This window comes from Homalodisca vitripennis, chromosome 7, assembly GCF_021130785.1.
Source record: "Homalodisca vitripennis isolate AUS2020 chromosome 7, UT_GWSS_2.1, whole genome shotgun sequence".
NCBI lineage: Eukaryota > Metazoa > Arthropoda > Insecta > Hemiptera > Cicadellidae > Homalodisca > Homalodisca vitripennis.
In genome coordinates this window covers 61131239-61149055 of record NC_060213.1, presented here as the reverse complement: position 1 = coordinate 61149055, position 17817 = coordinate 61131239, and the positions used below count along the sequence as shown (strand labels likewise).

The 17817-nt window shown below is 34.0% G+C and overlaps 1 protein-coding gene across 1 annotated transcript; it reads right to left on the bottom strand.

Annotated features, from left to right (window-relative positions):
* Nucleotides 1-12406: 12406 nt before the first annotated feature.
* LOC124365911 (zinc finger protein 239-like) lies at nt 12407-17548 on the bottom strand. The gene is made up of 2 exons (XM_046822032.1): nt 17501-17548; nt 12407-14104 (listed from the first exon to the last, which is right to left on the bottom strand). The coding sequence occupies exon 2, from the start codon at nt 13690-13692 to the stop codon at nt 12544-12546; it is 1149 nt and encodes a 382-aa protein (XP_046677988.1). The 5' UTR covers nt 13693-14104; nt 17501-17548; the 3' UTR covers nt 12407-12543.
* Between the last annotated feature and the right edge of the window lie 269 nt (nt 17549-17817).

The following is a 17817-nucleotide window of genomic DNA, read 5'->3' as shown; positions in this document are numbered from 1 at the left end:
AAGAATCAAAAAGGAACATGAAGCAACTACTATGCCATCTACTGAACACAATTCAATGGTAAAGAAAACATTCCTGAAATGTTAGTGTTTGGTATGCATTAATTGAATAAAAAACATTGTTTTTCACCCTTGTGGCCATTGTTGTGTTTGTTCGAATTGTTCCTTACAGTTGTTAGACCATTGTGCGTACTGTAGATATTGTATAAGTTCACTAACAGTAATTACTATCTATAAAAAATAGCATTAAGCGCTTTGTCACTTGTTTACACTTTCTAAAAGTGTCCGAAATATGTATTTATACTTTTGTTTTGAATGGATAATGTTTACTCTGTTTGAACAAACTTTCTAGTTATCCAACAGTGGTAATGGTAGGGGTAAGTCCATAAAGATGTCGTGCCATTAGGACTACGACATTTACAGAAATGAAACAAATAGGGTCGTTGGGCCAACGGACCAGTGGAGTAATCGAACCTCTATATGCTTGTAAAATGGGTCATTGGGCCAACGACCCTCTGTACAAATTACATTTCTTCCAGGAGGGTCGTTGGGCCAACGATCAGTGGAGTAATCGAGCCGTCCCCGTATCAATTGCCCGTTGCTCCTGTCTATGTCAACTATATTCTTATCTTTATCTATGACACTATATTCTATCACAATTATTTCTGTCAATGTTTATGCAGGAAAATAATTTTACAACACTTTGCAGGAAGGTTCACTTTGTCGTGTTCATATTGTTGTGAAACAGCCAATGTTTTAAATGCAGTTTAAATGATGCTAGTATGTAAAACTCATTAGTGTTTAAACGAAGGTTTGCCGCCGAGTCGAGGCAATGTTCTTTCAAGGATAGTATAGTATTTATGTGTCGATCGCTGCTTAAGAGGAGCAGGACATTAGTACGCTTCCTGAAATTCTTAAAATTGATAAGTAAGACTTTTTAACCGCTTTACAAAATGCCCGTTTTCATATGCTTTAATTCCTCTGCCAGCTTTTTCTGTCAAATATCAACATTAGTTGTTATAGTTTTTTAACAAGCAAACAACTTACATTTTACACTTGGGGAGAATAACAAATATAAATAAGGAATGAGTTAGAAGAATGAGAGCGTGTTCAGAATAAAAATAAGAGTTAGTTTTGGGTTGTTGAGGGAGGGGATTACTTAAGAGTGAAATAAAACAAAAAATAATTTATGGTAGTTTACAAAGTAGGTGGCGTACACAGAATCACTCGCTGTCAGTGTATATGTAGCACGTCTTGTGCCGCTTTTGTTCTCGCCACATTACGTTTTTGTACACATGGCACTGTCTACAATGAGCTTGTTTCTTCTTTGTTGAGGAAAACTAAGCTAATGTCTTTGTGTTAAACTAAGCGGCGTGTCCCCAGTTGAAGATCACCCTCCTTTTTTGGTTGGACGACTGGTGGAAATCCCAACAACAAATTTACTGTTTACAAGTGTAAATTGAGATAGTGTTGCTAATATTATTATTAATTTTAATTAAAAACGAAGGACTCTTATGCAGAAGAAAGTGACAGTGATGGAGTTTTTATTCAAAGTTCGTTGAAAAAAGAGAAGGATTCGGAAGGTTGTGAGATGTAGCTAAGAAAATCTACTGGGTGCAGAGTCACAAACAAGGATCCGATTGCAAATGCAAGAAAAAATGCTTTGATTAAATTCCTTTTGAGGTGAGACAGTATAATTGACAGATTTAACTTGTTAACGAACCCAAATAAACAGAATTCTTACTTATGTAGCTTGATTTCTGTATTACCAGTCTAAAAGCTTAGGACTAAGGTTGACATTGAACACGCTAAGTTAAAGAATGTATCATATAAATATAAAGTTAGCGTGGCAACCATTTGAACAGAAACCATAAGCTATCTGAAACCAAATTTGGCCCATAAAAAACATACAGAATCATTCAATTGCGTGGAACCCATTATTGTCTTCAGAGCTCTAAATAAATATCTAACAGAAGACCTTAATGTATCAAATGTCCCAGCTTTTTAAAATGGCTGACTCAAACGTTCAGCTTTCTATTGACTCATACAGAAATATTTTCAATACATGTTATAATATTTTCTTGGGCTATCCTAAACAGACACCAGCAGTTTCTGTAACCAAATACATGTTGAAAATCAATCTTTGTGGAAGATGACTTCCAAAATTCTACAACTGAAGATGAAAATTAAAAAAAAAAAAACAAAAGTGGAACAATTTAAGCTAAAGCGATTCTTTTGAAAGGCAAAGATTTTGGGGAAAACTTATGTGTACCCAATGTGACAACCAATGATGTCCACTACAAAAAACAACTATCAGTGTTCTGTTTTAATGTACAGTCTTTATGTAACAGTGAAACTGTCTTACTTGTACCCAGAATCAGAAGGTAAAAAGGGCAGTGATGAGTTACATTTGCTATATTGTGTTGATAAGCTATATTGTGTACAAGCACATGTTCTAAGTGGTTCCATTTAAAGTGTACTTCCTTGACCACCACTGAATATAAAAACTTAGAGAAATCTCATGGAAAATGGATTTGTAGTTATTGCCTCTCTTGTAATAATGACACAGAAGACACTCCGGATGTGGATATCCTCCAGGATATCACTCAGGAGATAGAATCTCAAACAGAAATAATAAAGACTTTAAATGACGATCTAAAAAATGCAAATCAAGAAATAATTAAACTTAGAAATCACTCTGCTAATCTTGAAATTCTGGTAATAGAAAAAGAAGAGAAAATAATACTGTTAGAAAATAAAATTTATCAGTTAAATGCAAAACTTAGTGAACCAACAAACCTAAATATAAACATATCAAATTCAACTCCAATTACAAAAATTAATTGTAGAGAAGACAAAAGGCGGATTTCTACAACAAATCATTTAGATTCGTTCTCTCTTGTTGTTAAAGGGAAAAAAATCATGCAAAGAGACCATAAATGTAACAAAGAACATACTCTTTTATTTCTAAAAATCCTTATGAGATTCTTGCAACAAGTGAGGAGAAAGAGGAAGATGTAGGTGAATTGAGTAGAAACAGTTTGAGTAACCCAAATAAAATGTTAATTTGTGCAGACAGCCATGGTCGGGACCTAAGCTGGCATATAAATAGAGTGCAAAAATCCTGTGAAGCTGTTGGTTTTGTTAAGCCAGGAGGGTGTGCAAAACAAGTTTTAAATAGTGAAAACTTAGCTCGAGAGAATCTAAATAAAAATGATTTTTTAGTGATAATGTGTGGCTCGAATGATGTGGCTAAAAACGAGGCTATCGAAGCTCTTGATGAAATAGAAGTTACTCTGAATAGTATTACACAACCAAATATTGTTTTAATAGATTTGCCTAAAAGAAGGGACTTAGAAGGGTGGTCTTGTGTGAACACCGAAATACTAAAGACCAACGCACATCTAAAAAACCTGTAACAGGTTTCCTAATGTTACTCTTGTTGAGGCCAGCAAAGCCGAAAGGCAATTCCATACACGTCATGGGCAACACTTCAATGATGCAGGAAAGGATTGGCTTGCCAAACTAATTGTGGAAGCAACAACAGGAAGAAAGACGCAGTCACAACACCCACATCTGACGGATGAGCAGCCTCCACCACCAGGCACTGAGACTCCATCGGGAAACTCCAGCTCAGCGTTTCTAGGCCGAAACTCCTAGGGGAACTTTCTGATATACCTCTTAGTGTTATGCATTTAAATATACAGTCGATTAGAAAAAAGTTAGATTTATTAAATTTATTTATAAGTAGTATAAATTGTAATGTTTTAACACTTAATGAACATTGGCTGTGTGAACAAGAAATCTCATTGTATGTTCCTTGTGGTTTTAATTTAGCTGCTGTTTACTGTAGGAAAAGTCTACGTACCAAAGGAGGTGGCAGCATAATATATATTAAGGAGGGTATTGAATTTGAAACTATAAATTTAGATAAATTTTATGCTGATCTTACATTTGAGGTTACAGCAGTAACTCTCCTAAAGATTAAAACAGTTATTGTCACTCTTTATAGAACACCAGATTCTGATACAAAGGAATTTTTAATACTATTAGAGGCTTTCCTTAGTTTTCTCAATCAAAAGTACAATGGTTTTGAATATATAATATCTGCAGATTTTAATATAAATATTAGTGTAAACTCAATGCAAACTGAGTTCTTTTTAAATTTATTGAGATCCTACAATATTTACTGGCTGAATGAAGAACCCACTAGAGGGGATGCATGTCTAGACAATATAATAACTACTATATCTAGAGATCAAATCGAGTGTCAAATTGTTGAACCTCACTTATCAGACCATGCTGGAGTTTTTGCTAAGTTCAATGGATTATCTCTCTCAGATAGCCATCCAAAGTACAAAACTAGAACTATAAGAGATCTGACACCAGGAGCAATATTTAAGTTTAGAGATTATTTACGTCGGTCTAGCCTACCACAACTGAATCAACATACTGATGCAGAACTAGCTTTTGACAATTTTATGTTATTAGTGACAAATTCTCTTAATGAGTGCTGTAAATTAAAGGAAATTAAGGTAAAAACTGTTGAAAGGCCTAATATTAAATGGTATACACCAGAATTACAAGAAATGAAAGTAATTATAAAAAAGATTATGCAAATGTTAAAAAACTCTATAGAAATAGGATAAATTACCTTAAAAAATAGCAAATGAAGAATATATTAAAAACTCTTCTAATAAATGCAAGGCTGCATGGAAAGTTATTAAGAGTGAAACAGGCAGTAGAAGAAATTACAGTGACTCAGTAATAAATTCTAGTTCTTTTAATAACTATTTTACTAATTTAGTAAGTGAGTTGGATCTTAAATCCAATATGAGACCACCTCAAAACTGTGCCATAGAGTTAGTAGAAAACTATTTATCTAATTTTAATGACTGTGACACTCTAACATGGCAAAGAATTACAACAGTTGATGTATTAAAAGTTGTTGCCAATCTAAACCTATCATGTAGTGAAGACTATTATGGTATTTCTAATATGCTTGTAAAGAAAATTATAAATGAAATAGCTGATTCATTGTCATTATTGTTTAATATGATGATAGAGCAAGGTGTATTTCCTCATGCCCTTAAGGTTACTAAAGTAACTCCTGTGTACAAAAAAGGAGATAAATTTAGCCCATCTAGCTACAGGCCGATTTCGTTAGTACCAATTTTTAGTAAAATATTTGAGACTTGTATAAAATGGCAACTAAATTAATTTTTTGTTAATAATAATCTATTTTGTAAAGAACAGTTTGGGTTCATACAAAACCGAAGTACAATAAAAGCAGTTGAAAATATTGTAGATACGATTTTAGCAAATTTTGAAAGAGGGGTGTTATCATCTGCAACATTAATCGACTTGACCAAAGCATTTGACTCCATAGATCATGAGTTATTACTATCCAACTCTAATAGATACCTGATACCTACCTGATACCTGATGTCTTCTTCATTGACCAGCGTTGCTGGATTGAAGCAGCGTCACAATAAAATAAATAACTAACTAAATCTACTATTTACACTATATACAAATGCAAGTGGCCGGCAAGGCTAGTCTTATGTTGCTCGCGTTCCTCGAGAAACAATCTCGATTGAGTAAGAGAAGGGTTGGCCAGGGAACCACGTTTCCAAGCCTGCAATCAAAGTCCCTGCTCTCTAAAGCTTTAAGATGTTGAGGGAGGCAGAGTTGTACAATTCTTACTGCTAACGGGGAAAGCAATCTCTTGTCTTGCCTAGCCTACAGGAGACTTATTAGTTTTGTTAGCGTGTTCCTCAGCCTGTAGGCATCCCTGAGCTTCACCCCCTATTTCCGAAGGCTGCAAGGTTTTCCTTAACATGTAACAAGCTGGGCGACAACATACTGGCTTAAAAACGTTAAGATCTAAGTCGGTGAACAAGGGCTTGCAGTGAGCTAAGAAGCTGCAGATGAGATGATACGCACTAGCCATGTTTTGCAGCAATAAAATTTTCGGCACACCCTCCAAAGAATGACCCCAGAGCAAGCAGACCCGTAGAGAATGTGCCTATGAAACAGCCCAGATATATAGTGACAAGATTTATTTTTTTTTCCATCAATAGAGGCTTCATATGCGCAACAAGCAGGTCACAGGTCGAGACAGTTTCTTACTTAGTTCTGCCACATGCCCGTTCACGTAAGTTTGGAATCAAGAGTAAAGCCCAAAAGTTTAACACTCCCAACTGTTATGGTTTAGCTAAGATAAGGTCATGTATAACCTCCTGCGTTTGGAAAGGTTTAGAGACTGAGTTGTTGCTGAAAAAAAAAAAAAAAAAAAAAAAAAAAAAAACAAAAAAAAAAAAAAAAACAAAAAAAAAAAAAAAAAAAAAAAAAAGAAAAAAAAAAAAAAATAAAAAAAAATCAAAAAAATAAAAAAAAAAAAAAAAAAAAAAACAAAAAAGAAAAAAAACAAAAAAAAAAAAAAAAAAAAAAAAAAAAAAAAAAAAAAAAAATACAAAAAAAAAGAAAAAAAAAAAAAAACAAAAAAAAAAAAAAAAAAAGAAAAAACAAAAAAAAAAAAAAAAAAAAAAAAAACAAAAAAAAAAAAAAAAAAAAAAAAAAAAAATAAAAAAAAAAAAAAAAAAAAAAAAAAAAAAAAAAAAAAAAAAGAAAAAAAAAAAAAAGAAAAAAAAAAAAAAAAAAAAAAAACAAAAAATAAAAAAAAAAAAAACAAAAAAAAAAAAAAAAAGAAACAAAAAAAAAAAAAAAAAAAAGACCATCCTTAGCTCTGTCATAGACTTGGAGCGCTTGATCTCTCGCATCTTCAGGTGTGGGTCCCGCTTTAAAGAATGTAGAATCAAATCTGCGAACAGAAGTACATCACTCCACCAACCTCTAGGTCATTATTAGTACCAAAGAAGAGCAAGGGTCCGAGAACCGAGCCCTGAGGCACCAGTGGACCGTGCATAACAGGCAGCTGCTTGGATGAGCAAAAACCGTTAACGAGAAAATAATTGTTCTCTTCCCTCCAATAAAAATGGAACATTTGAAGAGGCTTCCCTGAAACTACTCCTCCGTACAACTCAAGTTTTCTTAAGAGTATACTGTGGGAACACAATCAAAGGGCCTTGCTTAGATCATGCAGAATCACGCTGTTGACTGCTATTGCTTCAAAAGAAGTCCAACAACTTCTGCCACAAGTTGAACGCATAGCAGTTTGTAGTTGAGTGCCTGGCCTCTACAACCATGCTGTGATGCTGATAAAAAAGATGTTCCTATCCAAGTGATCGACTAGTTGTGCTTGCTTCATTACTGTTTCAATAATTTTGCAGATAAAAGGAGTCCATGAAATGGCTCTGTATCTCTCTATGATTCTCAGTAAAGATTACCCTACTCGTAGACCGGTATTGTACGTGAGACTTTTAAGTGCCTTAGGAACACAGCATTCTCCAATCATAATTCAGAACCTTGGCTAAAGGGGCCGCAATGACATCTGAAACATTACTTTAGCACACAGGGGTTGACAACCCATTAAATATCCGGACTTGATTGGAATTTTTAAATGACATAATTAACCTTCTCTACCTCTGCAGGTACAGACGGATCCAAGTTGAGAATGGAACGGCCTAGGCCTATTACTCATGGTGGCCAGATGCCAAGGGGCCACGGATCCGTCTGGTTACATGAATATATTTTTATTGGATTATATGTTTTACTATTTCCATTAAACATTGTAAGTATTAAAATTGATCAGGGTTGGCATTACACTTGAGTACTGGCTTATCTTACAGGTTCTATTTTCCAGATCCCATGCCGCTTTGCACGGATTTAGGGCTACTCACTTTTAGACATGTTGAAATTCTTTTTAGCTCATATCAACCTTCTCCTGTAGATCCTTTGTGCCCTTAAATACATGCTATACAATAAAACTCCTGTTTTGACCACTGGCAAACCTTATACCTGTCATGCAACGCCACAACAAATTTCCTAATATTTTGAAGTTCATGTAGGCGTGGAACCAGTTCTCCCCCCCCCTTTTTTTGGGACTTAGAGATCCGGCCCCCACCCGACTTGTTGAGTATTAGCACAAGACTTTGGTTTAAATGGATTAGCCGAAATAATCCTGTCAAAGATAACCCAAAAAAACATCAAAGAATAATTGGAAAGCGGTCATTGGATTGACATTGTCAGAATAGCAGACCACGTCTGTATTGTAATAGAGGCTAGTTCTAAAATTAGGAAATTAGCTCGACATTTATAGGCCCTAAAGCTATGATTGTAGGTGCTATGCCCAACTAGGCCGCTTTCAGTGCCACTCACCAATTCAATGTTTACATCTAGGACACCGGCAGTGGTCGGCAATTAACATGTTCTAGAATTGATGTTGAATGCTCCCAGAATTAGATTAGTGGCGATAGCAATCTAGACGTATTGACCACGAGTTGTGACTGTGATGTTATGTAAATCCGTAGCTTCTTAGTAAGCAAAGAAATGTTTTGACAGTTCATTTACTTCATTAAGGTGTATATTGAAATCGCCCCCCAAGAAAGACTAGCCTATTATCTTGTCTGGTTAGTTCACTATGCATCTGTCAAGGATTGTCCAAAGAACTTTTGGCTATCACCGCCAGCGAGCGATAGACAGAGGACCTACAGTAGTCATGACCCGGATACTATAATCTCGATCCCAGAGAGCTCAATATGCATTTCATCACAGAACTCATCTAAGTCTAGTGTGATTACAACTTAAACTGCTATTAGCATATATTGAGGAACCCCCGTTCTTATGAGTTGCCTAAAAAAGGCTGCCTTAAGCTCTAGAGTATGATAGTGGAGTAGAATTCACTCTCTTATTGGCTAGTCAGCCAGTGCACACTGATACAGAAAATATCTGGTTTAACTTCGCTAGTAAATAGTGAAACAAGATTGTATTTAGTCCTGAGGCACTGAACATTAGCAAATGCTATTTTTTAAACCAGAATTATATGCCAGTAAACATAGAATAGTATGCCATACCTTGAAGATTTGAAGTTCACGCGTCATGACACTCACACTTAGGCCCAGTCCTAGATTATCAGGCTCGATGCACGTTCTCACCTTCAGTTTTTGGATACAGCATTGGTTTACCGTACAGCTTCGCTCTTCATTCTTCTGAATAAAAAACGCTTCAACTATGGCCCCTTAGGCCAGAGGTACTTTCAATAGATTGTCTTTCATGCTGTAATCTAACTTCCAATTTTGAAGCAGGGCATTTTGGTCCCCTTGCTGTCTAATTTCTCCACTGTAGGATTTGACCATTACAAAGGGTCTTGTCAATAAAACGTTCCTTGACCGCATCCGTAGTTGTGTCATTCGATAGGCGACCCAAGGTACACCCAGCCCTTCTTGTCACCTGCTCTAAGTTCCCGAGTTTTCATTATCACCAATTACGATGTTTTTTTTGTTGTGTTGAATTCGAGCGAAGCTTTAGGCCTAGGCTTAACATCAAAAGAGGGGATGGAAGTTTTTTTATTTATCTGCCAGAATCGATTTGTGATTGGAATTGTTCATTGTTCCTCGACCCTGAATGGTTTAATTTGTACGAGGCAATTTATTTCTCCGCTTATTGGATTGACTTTTCCAGCCATCCTTTTCTGAGCCTATAGTGTCTGATTTATGGAATCTTTCCCTGATAACATCTTCAAGAGAGCTTTCACCAGGCCTGTAGCTAGAAGTTGATTCACATTTCTCACCAGGCAACTCCATAAGCCAGAGCTTTTCACTGGATATGGTATTGGAGGCAAAGAACTGCAATTAATGATGTCCTATCTAAAAAATAGACAGCAGATAGTTGTGCAAAATAAAGATAGATCCGAACTAAAACCTATTGAAATTGGAGTCCCACAAGGTTCTGTCCTGGGCCCTTTTTTGTTTGTTGTTGCTGTTAATGATTTCTCGTTTAATGTACCATGCTCCTCAGTATTATATGCAGATGACACCACACTCTTGAATTTCAGTGAAAATTATGAGAATCTTATTATGGAAGAAAACTATGTGGTAAAATCGGCTATGGAATGGTTTGAGACAAACTACTTAATAGTAAATGATCAAAAGACTGAGAAAATACTGTTCACTTTAAATAGGAATTATGAAGTTAGTAAACCTGTAAAACTATTAGGGGTATACCTTGACAGCAGATTGAGTTGGGAACATCACATAGATCAATTGTGTAAAAAATTATCTAGAGTAGTCTATCTCTTGAGTAAATTGAGACATTGTATAACTACGGATATGCTTCTAGCCTCCTATTATGCATTTTTCCATTCACACTTAAGTTATGGTATAACTCTATGGGGGAACAGTAGTAGTGCAGTAAGAGTATTTAAATGGCAAAAAAATGCATTACGTGTTATGAAAAATGTTTCAAAAAGAGAGACTTGTGTTCCAATTTTTAAGGAATTAAAAGTAATGACTATTCCTAATATGTATATATTCTACTGCCTTATAAGTGTAAAGGAACGACTTGAAACATTTACAACTAGGCAGGATATTCATGATTATCCTACTAGAACAAAACATTTGTTACAACTCTTACCAGTTAAATTAACCAAAACAAAATGCAGTCATCTTTTTATGAAAATTAAATTGTTCAATAAGTTACCATTAGATGCTAGATCTGTATCTTTAGTTAAATTTAAAACAGTTTTGAAGTGCTGGTTAAAATTTAATATATTTTATTGTGTTGATGAATTCTTAAATTGTGATACCACAACAATAATTTTTTAAATTTTGTCTCTTATTATGTATTTATTTATTCAGTTATTTATTTATTATTTATTTAGTTTCAATATTGTTGAGTTTTAAAATTTTATCCATGTTAAATGTGTTAATAGTTATTTATTATTGTTAATTTATATAGATCTGTTGGTTGTTTGGTTATTGTTGTTATTAATTATATAGATCTATATATTTGCTGGTAGGTAGAATCTGAGTAGTTTGTTTTAGTTTTAGTTTAGTGTTTTAGTTTAGAATATTTTAGTAACTTGACAAAGTCTATTGCACTATTGAATGTGTTTAAAGACCAATAAAGATCTTGAATCTTACACAGATGTTATTCCACTTTTTAAATACTTAATTACCACAAAGTATTAAAAAAGTGCACATCTTCACTGACTCTTGCGGAGGACAAACTAAAAATAGAACAGGGCAAAAGAGGTTTAAATCAATACAGGTGGATTTACCCATCAGGGAACATTTATATGTGGAAAATGATAAAACATGGCTTTAATAAAGGAAAATTTTTGAGCTGAACTGCTTAGGAGTGGGCCTCACATAAGAGATGCAGACAAAGACCATCTCCCTTCATGGTTAAAAAAAGATCACAAGTTTTAGCGAAAGTGGAGTGCACACCTTAACCTTACCTATGCAAAGAAGCTTACCGTAAAAATAAGACCGTGGGAGAAATAACTTTACCCAAAGAACAGAGGCTTATGTAGTACAGAAATACATTTTATGGAGCTTGGAAAACAAATGGCATTACTTTACTAGAGAGAAGATTTAGAGTCGCACCAACTTCTCTCTGTGATGGATCTTAAGAAGGTAACAACATTATTGCTGGAGAAACTAGAATTTTTTATATTATTATAATAAATGCTCTAATAATAAATACTTTTTTACTCACTAACAATAGAGCGTATGTTATTTTAAAATTCTGAATTAATCTTTTTAAACAATTGAACCTGGTGTAAGTAGTTTTATTTTTTATTTTAGAACCAATGCCTGTATCGAGCAAAAAAGATAAGGATTTAGAACTGGCAAAATTTTGCTCCAACATTTCTGTTGAGAGATTCTTCTCTAACCTTAAGCACAGCGACGATCTCAAAACAAAATAACCATTGTTAAAATATCATAACAAGAAAATGCAGCAAGTCAGCAGTAAATGGACATATAATTATTTAGTTTAGGTTCCCGCACGCACCTTGCAGGGTGCATTGGGACAATGTATTGTGACTTATATTAAAATGAATAAAGAGTTTGTGAACTGTGTGATTGGAAAGAATCTTTAGAAATGTATCATTAGTACCTCATAGCATTATCAAAAATAATTATTGAACATAATATTTACATTCATATTAAAATATTGATTTAGACAAGATTCTGCTTTTAATATTTCCTTTTTTTAATCTCACCATAGGAAAATATGCCTAAACTTCATGTAAAAGATGCTTTTTCCCTCTTTTTTGGTAGCAACTAAACAAAATGTGTATAAACTTGAGAAAATGGGGGGAGGTTTTTAATATATTTTGGATTATAACTAACTAATACATATTTCTAAATAATTTACCAATTGAAAAGAGTTATATTAATATTGTGTAAAAGAAATTAATCTTAAAGTGCTCTCCTGAAGTTTCATAATATTGACTTAAACACTTCTTTCCTCTAGCCATCTTAGTTGTAACTCCAAAAAAATTAAGGTTTGGGAAAAAATGTTTTTATTTAAGTTGGCAACATTTTATTCAATATATATTTATAGTGTAGAATCTACTGTTAAAAGCTTTTACACAGTAAAACCTTACTGTTACTACACACATAGCTGCATAGTTAATGTTTAAAGTTTTTCACAAGAGTGAGTTAATGTATGTCTTTTTAGATGTCCACTTTTAGTACAGGCATAGTTGCACAGGGAACACTTGAACGGTTTCTCGCCTGTGTGGGTTAATACATGACTTTTAAAATCTCTACTAGTAGTACATCCATAATTGCATAGGGAACACTTGTGAGGTTTTTCACCTGTGTGGGTAAACATATGGATTTTTAAATAACATCTTCTAGTACAACCATAGTTGCACTGGGAACACTTGTATGGTTTCTCGTCTGTGTGGGTTAGTATATGTAATTTTAAAGACCATTTTCTTGCACAGCCATAGTTGCACAGAGAACACTTGTAAGGTTTCTCGCCTGAGTGAGTGAGTATGTGTGCTTTTAAATCTCTACTAGTAGTACAGCCATAGGTGCACAGGGCACATTTGTACGGCTTCTCACCTGTGTGGGATAATATATGTATTTTTAATTCTTTACTACTATTACAGCCATAGTCGCAAAGGGGACACTTGTAAGGTTTCTCATCTGTATGGGTTAAAGTATGTCTTTTAAAATTTTGACTTGATGTAGATGCATATTTACAAAGGGAACACTTGTAGGGTTTCTCGCCTGTGTGGGTTAACATATGTATTTTTAGATGTCCACTTGTAGTATAGCCATAGTTGCAGAGGGAACACTTGTAAGGTTTCTCACCTTTGTGGGTTAGTATATGTATTTTTAAATCTCTACTACTAGTACAGCTAAAGGTACACAGGGAACACTTGTAAGTTTTCTCACCTATATGGGTTAATGTATGTCTTCTTAAATTCTGACTTCTAGTACAGGCATATTTACACATGGAGCACTTGAAGGGTTTCTCACCTGTGTGCGTTAACATATGTATCTTTAGACCTTCACTTCTAATACAGCCATAGTTGCACAAGGAACACTTAAACGGTTTCTCACTAGTGTGGGTTAGTTTATGCCGTTTTAAAGTACATTTCCTAGTACAACCAAAATTGCACAAGGAACAATTGTAGGGTTTCTCACCTGTATGGGTTAATATATGTCTTCTTACTTGCTCAATTTTAGTACAGGCATATAAACAAATGGAACACTTGTAAGGTTTTTCACCTGTGTAAGTTAATGTATGTTTTCTTATATAAGTGCTAGACATAGTTGTACAATGAACACTTACACGGCTTCTAACCAGTATGATTTAATGTATGTTTCTTAAGATCACCACTTGTAGTCCACATAGCTGCACTGATAACTTAAAAAAGGAGTTTTCCTAGTTTCGTACAAATTTCCTATTATTAGTACAAATATAGCTACAGAGGTAAAGCATTCTATATATACCAGTATAATTTAAAACCCCACTTGTAATGTTTCAACTATGAGACTTAAAATGTTCCTATAAAATGTCTTTCCTTGCAGATACATATTTGGATATTGAGAACTAAACCCTCCAATCATAGTAGATGTACAGCTGCAAATATTTGTACAGTGTATATTATTTTTTATTTACATATCTGTACAACAATTGGTTTGTCGATTGTGTGAATGGCTGCCTTCTTTGGTCAGTCTATCTGAAAACAAAATTTAATAAACTTAATAAAATACTTCTATATACATATACAAGTTTGATATTGTGTTAATTGTTTAACAAAGAGAATATGCGAATACTGAGGTTAGCTCCATTTCACCTGCTGCATAGTGCAGTGTCTGAGATTTGACATAGTCAAGCTTTGTGAACCTGAAAACACGTCTCTTATATAAATTACACTGGGTTTTAGCTGGGTAAACCAGACAGAGCTCTTTTATATCCTAGATGTGTCAAAGCGCTATTCGCTCGAAGGCGACATAAAAACAACTAAAACTCATCACGTTGTCAAAAGCACATTTAAAGTATTAAAATCATGGTATGTATTAAGTATTATAAAGAAAATATTCTAATGTCTTGTTGGACGGGAATGAACTCTACATTCCAGGAATCAAGTTTTTTAGGTAGGTCCACGTTCTATTTTTATAACAGGCTCAGGTAACTAAAATATGATGACCGGTGCCATGGGTACCGTACTAGTTGAGTATCACACTGAAAGGTGTGCTAGTCATGGTACCTTGATTGTAATTGGCTAACATTAGCTGTAAATTATATATTAAGAATAGTCCTATTAACAAGTTTATTGTTATTGTTTGTGTTACTATTATTTAAATGTCAAATTTTCAACCTCAATTCAAAAGTGGCAACCACTGGATTTCCGATGATCATGTACTATTTTATTTTAACTTCTGAATTAATTTTTAAAGCTATGTTACACCTTAACAGATCATATATCAATAAAAAGGTGAGATTCTGAACTTTTATTTATATTCACTTTTTTATTTTCATTTGATGTAAACTATACATTCTTTTATCAGTCGTGATATATGCACAGACAAAACACAACTATAAACAGAAAAGGGAACGTAAAATTAATCATTTTACAATCAAAATTGTTATATGTACTGAGAACTATGTAAAATAAGAATATAATTATTATTCTCAAAAAGATATATATAAAAAAATAAAATACCTACATGTTGTGAGGAAATGTGCCTACATATGCAGAGTGCCATGTGCATTGGCCCGAGTTGATACATAATATTGAAAAGATTTTAGTAACATGTAGCTATGATATACAACATGTTGCTATCACAATAAATTTGGTTTAGTTTAGTTAATTTGTGAGTGGAATACATACAAACATTTCTACATAAGAATCATGCTCAACTACTTTAGCTCTAGAATGACCTATTTGGAATTACTAAATTCCATGATTCCAGCAGATTTTAGAATCTCAACAGACGGAATCAAGTCTATGGCAGTGTCAGATTTCACACATTGCACTAAGCAGAAGGTGAAATTGCATCTAAAATAAAAAATTAACATTGAATTAATAATTCCCACTATACTGTAGAGAGTTCACATGTGGTTTAGCAAGAGGTACCGTGGAGTGGGGTATATTCCAGCGAATTCCTCAAACTACCTATTCCAAAAATATACTGTTGTACTTTCCCGACCCATGTACCATAGTGCCTACCTACACCAGTGTCACCTCGATGTCCGCAGTGTCCAAGAGTGTCATTTCAGTCCTTGGTAACTGTATAGTTAACATAGTGCATTATTAAAACAGTAATCGTAATTTAGGAATTATCAAAAGTTATAGACACTTTTAACATATAAAATAGTGCCTATTTAAATAAATACTCTTTATTTAACTTATATTTCAATATAGTACGTAGTACACCAAATTTACATTGATACAGTAATAGTAAAGAATACAAATATGTAAAATCAGTTTGGCTTCGAAAACAGATCTGGCCTAAGAATAAGGGTAGTAGCATAATACATAATATAATATAATACACTGTGTATTAAATGTATATAGAAAGTGTTATAAAAATCTGCTTGTACGTTTTTGAAGTAAGGCCATCTATAGATTTTTTTTTCAGGACACTTAAAATCGATATAGCTTTGAAAATAGGCGCGGCCTAAGATTGAGGGTAGTAATATAATGTAGTAGACCGTGTATTGAATGTGTATAGAAAGTTTTATAAAAACCGGTTCATACATTTTCGAGCTCCGGCTATCCATAGATTTAGTTTTTCAGTATATGAAATGTAAAATCGATATACCTCCGAAAATAGGCGTGGCCATTTATATACCACATTTTTTGTTCTGCATTTGGCCTTGTCGTTTTAGAATGCCAGTTAAGTATATTTTGGGTACTTTGGGATTATACCGACCACACCAGTATGAAGAACACAAAAATAGAAATTTATAGAAACAAACATGATAGAACGAAAAAACAACTCTTCAATTACAAAATTACAAACTTACAAGCATTTCCAGGTATTGTGATCGGTATTGTTGTCGCTGTTATCTTATCTTTCTCGAGAATCCTGATTACGGCAGGCCGCGCGGCATCACGTGATTTGCACGGTACATCATTGCCTTTCCATTACAATTCAATTTATATTTCTGATTAGCCCCTCTAGAATTTGATATTTTACTGATAGGTACTATCTCGAGGGATGTTTTTCTTTCGTCGACATCAGCGCGGGGCAGCACCGAAGGTGCTGTCGAAGCCCGCGCTGATGGCCGGAGGCACTCGCATTTTGGGTGGCGGAATGTGATCAAGAATAAAAACAAGTTTTGAGTGTTTTTTTAATAAAAAGTTTAGTTTGGTAAATGTTTGTTTTTGTTGAATTTTTGTGTTTGGAGAAATGTAGAGGTAAAACACGGAAGTACAACAAAGCGATGCACCAGCTGAACGGGCGGCGAGACTCTGCAATCACGTTATCTACTAGACGCTCGACTTTGACCTCTGTCTGAGGATGGGGAGGTGTTTGCGATAAGACAATTCCTGTTTTATATTGACGAAATATTGTTCTACGCTAATCTAGTAATCAGTAGAAACGAAATGTGAAATAACGATTCATGTCTGGGTGTGGTCGGTATAATCCCAAAGTACCATATTTTGTTTTGTATTTATTATTTTTCTCTTCAAATAATAAAATTAATTGTTATGTTAAATGAACTGGTTCAAGAACTAGGTTAGTAGTAGTTCAAAAATTAGGTTAGGAGTAGTTCATGAAAGATTACTTCTTTCTATGGATGGAATCTATGGGCAGTTTCAAACTGCTAAAATGTTCCTTTGTCTTGGCTACATTATACGTAACCTTGTAAATTTTACTTAAACAGTAAATTTATACACTATTACACCCATGAGTTACGAGACAGACACAATTTATTTTCATGTTAATATAAATCCATGAAGTTACTGTTTTAAATGATGCTGTATTTCTTTAATTGCAAGGTGTCTATATTTAGTGTTATGGAATAATAATTTGTGATCGTAATAACGGTTTGTAATTAACACTGCAACTACTTTTAAATTATTTATAGTATTACAAAATAAATATAAGGTAGGCCTACTTACAAAGACAGCACTATTACTACTCAGACTGTCAGTGTCAACATAACCTCTCGTCTTTTTACTACTGTGAAGTTAGCGTCACTTTATCGTTCAGACCGCGAAGTAGACCGTTCTTTGTATTCTAAGCGTTGACGTTGCAGTTCTTAATTTGAAGGCGCTTCAAATAGTTGTAGATTAAAACTAGAATACTCCGTGTAAAGCTAAATATAAAAATCACTCGTTCACCAAATCTATGCTCTCTTTCTGAATCTTGTTTTTTTGTTAAACTAGAGTTTTGATTTAAATCCGAGTAGCTAATTCATTTTATTTCCTTTTAAATG